The sequence below is a fragment of the Sinocyclocheilus anshuiensis genome, unplaced genomic scaffold (genome assembly GCF_001515605.1).
Source record: "Sinocyclocheilus anshuiensis isolate Anshui unplaced genomic scaffold, SAMN03320099.WGS_v1.1 scaffold1455, whole genome shotgun sequence".
In the NCBI taxonomy this organism is placed as follows: domain Eukaryota; kingdom Metazoa; phylum Chordata; class Actinopteri; order Cypriniformes; family Cyprinidae; genus Sinocyclocheilus; species Sinocyclocheilus anshuiensis.
In genome coordinates, this window is record NW_015541012.1 from 313,438 (window position 1) to 316,079 (window position 2,642).

Below are 2,642 nucleotides of genomic sequence, written 5' to 3' on the forward strand. Positions count from 1 at the left end.
TATATATATATAAAACATGCTAAATGCAAAAAATGTTAGAATAGCAAAACACTTCCCATATGTTTTAATGTTTTGATATCCAAAGCTGTGTGTCCAGTTTATGGTATTCAATTTATGGTATTTTTGCACAAATTCATCTGTCACTTGGTAGAAGCTAGCTAAATTAGACAGAAACACTACCCTTCAAAAGTGTGGGGTCAGTAAGATTTTTTTTTTTTAAGGAAATATACTTTTTTCAGCAAGGAAGCATTAAATTGATCAAAAGTCAAAATAAAGACATTTATAATGTTACAAATTTATAATGCTTCTATTTTTTTATGCTGTTTGAACTTGCTAGTTCTATTCAAAATGATCATGGTTTCCACAAAAATATTAAGAATATTAAGCAGCACAAACGTTTTCAACATTGATAATAAATTTTTTTTCTTGAGCTCCAAATCAGCATATTAGAATGATTTCTGAAGGATCATGTCACATTGAAGACTGGAGTAATAGCTGCTGAAAATTCAGCTTTGCCATCACAGGAATAAATAATATTTTAAAATATATTAATTCAACATTGATAATAAATTTTTTTTCTTGAGCTCCAAATCAGCATATTAGAATGATTTCTGAAGGATCATGTCACATTGAAGACTGGAGTAATGATGCTGAAAATTCAGCTTTACCATCACAGGAATGAATTACATTTTAAAATATATTAAAATAGAAAACAGCTATTTAAAATTGTAATAATATTTCACAATATTACAATTTTTACTGTATTTTTGATCAAATAAATGCAGCTTTATATAAGAGACTTCTTTAAAAAAAGATATACATTTAAAAAATCTTAAAGTGTATGCAAAATAGTTAGTATGTAATCTACCTTCATGCTGCCCATGTGACTGTGCCATTCAGCTGCTCGAAGGACACCATTAGGGATGGTGCCCACTGGAGGGAGACAGGGAGAAAGAAAGGAATAATTTATAACATCAACCTAAAAATGGTTCCTCTACCTATAAATTTAACAGAGCAGAGGCTGTTTGATTTAAAAATGTTGACTGAACATGCGGAGCATGTCCTTGTTACTGAAAAGATAAACTGTTATTTTATAAACTTGAAGTATGAATGGAAGAAACCAGCATACTCTGGCTGTTTGGACATCCAGTATCGCCCGAGTGCATTATGGGATGGTGGTTGGCATACACAGTAGCCAAATATCTCAGCGTATCAGCATTTTCAACTGAAATTGAGAAGCAAGGAACAAAACAGAAACGAATCAAGACACCGATGCAATAAATGTATAATTTCCTAAAGCAGAGGATGAATCAAAACATACCAGATTGCACTGGTTTGTCATATGGGTAGGTGACCAAAACGGAGCCTCCATCCAGAGCCACAGAGAGAGTGAAGCCTCTTTCCTGTATCAGATCCATAACAGCACGTGTCTCTGGCTGAGGTTCTGCAGTACGCTGAGATGCATTACCTACAGAATACAGAACATACTGTAAATGGTCAGCCAACCAGTAGACTAAGCAGTGGAGTGCTGGCATTGACACACATATTAGTGAAACGTGAGGTATAATTTGAACTCAATCCCACCGAAGAAGTCATTGTCAAGGTCCTTGCCGTGCACATTGGTCATGCCAGTAGTGGAGGTGCAGTCTTTCTCTTTTGCCAGCTCACGCCCATCTGGGTTGATGCTGGGCAGGATAACAATTCTGGTCTCATTGATGAGCTAAAGATAGGAGAGAGAAACCATGTGAGGAACATTTTTGGGCTAAATATATAATGCAATGCAACACAATGATCGAGATGAACAAATAACGTTCCTCAAAAGTCTGATGGATTATATTTGATGTTCACATTTTAACATCATTGTTCTAAAAACCGATGTATGGATAATCAAGTAAACCTGAATTGCTTTAGTCTATCAAGTGTTTATCTCGAATTAATACTAACAATACAAGTTATTTTTAGGTTTACTTTATAAAAATCAGCAAAAAGACACGACCCGATCATACTGTAACCATCACGGGGGTCACTTTTGCACAAGAAAATCAACTCACCCTTGTGATGGCTGCGTTCTTTCCGTAGTTAATACAGAGACTGGCAGCAAACTCCAGAAGCAGCTCTGTACCTACTGGGGCATTTCCATGGATACCTGCCACAAACCGGATCTTAGGCTCAGACGGTTCTTGGACTTTAGGGTTGTTGGAGATCTCCAGAGCCCAGATGGTTCTGAACTCCACACTCTGACCAAGACTTCATAGGGGAGAAAAATAATTATCATATTACTGCAACAGTTGTGCTGCTTAATATTTTTGTGGAAACCATGATAAATTTTTTTCAGGATTTTTGGTGAAAGTTCAAAAGAACACCATTTATTTGAAATAGCTTTTTTTGTAACAATATAAAAATCTTAACTTCACTTTTGATCAATTTAATGCATCTTTGCTGAATAGAAATATTAATAAAAAAAAAAAAAAAAAAAAATCTTAATCTTAAATCTGAAACCGCTTCTTAACTCGTCGTTCTTTAGGTCACGTCCCAAAACCATTCAAGCTGGCGGTTATTAAGCCTCTTAAGCCTCTTAAACTAGATCCTAGTGAACTGGCAAATTACAGACCCATCTCAAATCTTCCTTTTATGTCTAAAAT

At 35.1% G+C, this 2,642-nt stretch overlaps 1 protein-coding gene across 1 annotated transcript in view; it reads right to left on the reverse strand.

The window, feature by feature from the left end:
* The window catches only part of LOC107690421 (carboxypeptidase D-like), a 16,860-nt gene that overhangs the window by 1,884 nt on the left and 12,334 nt on the right, over positions 1-2,642 (reverse strand). The window contains exons 13-17 of the mRNA XM_016488751.1: positions 2,052-2,247; positions 1,585-1,720; positions 1,322-1,468; positions 1,130-1,225; positions 869-933 (exon numbers count right to left, since the gene is read on the reverse strand). Coding sequence (XP_016344237.1) covers positions 869-933; positions 1,130-1,225; positions 1,322-1,468; positions 1,585-1,720; positions 2,052-2,247 — 640 coding nt within the window. The remainder of the gene's footprint in view (positions 1-868; positions 934-1,129; positions 1,226-1,321; positions 1,469-1,584; positions 1,721-2,051; positions 2,248-2,642) is intronic.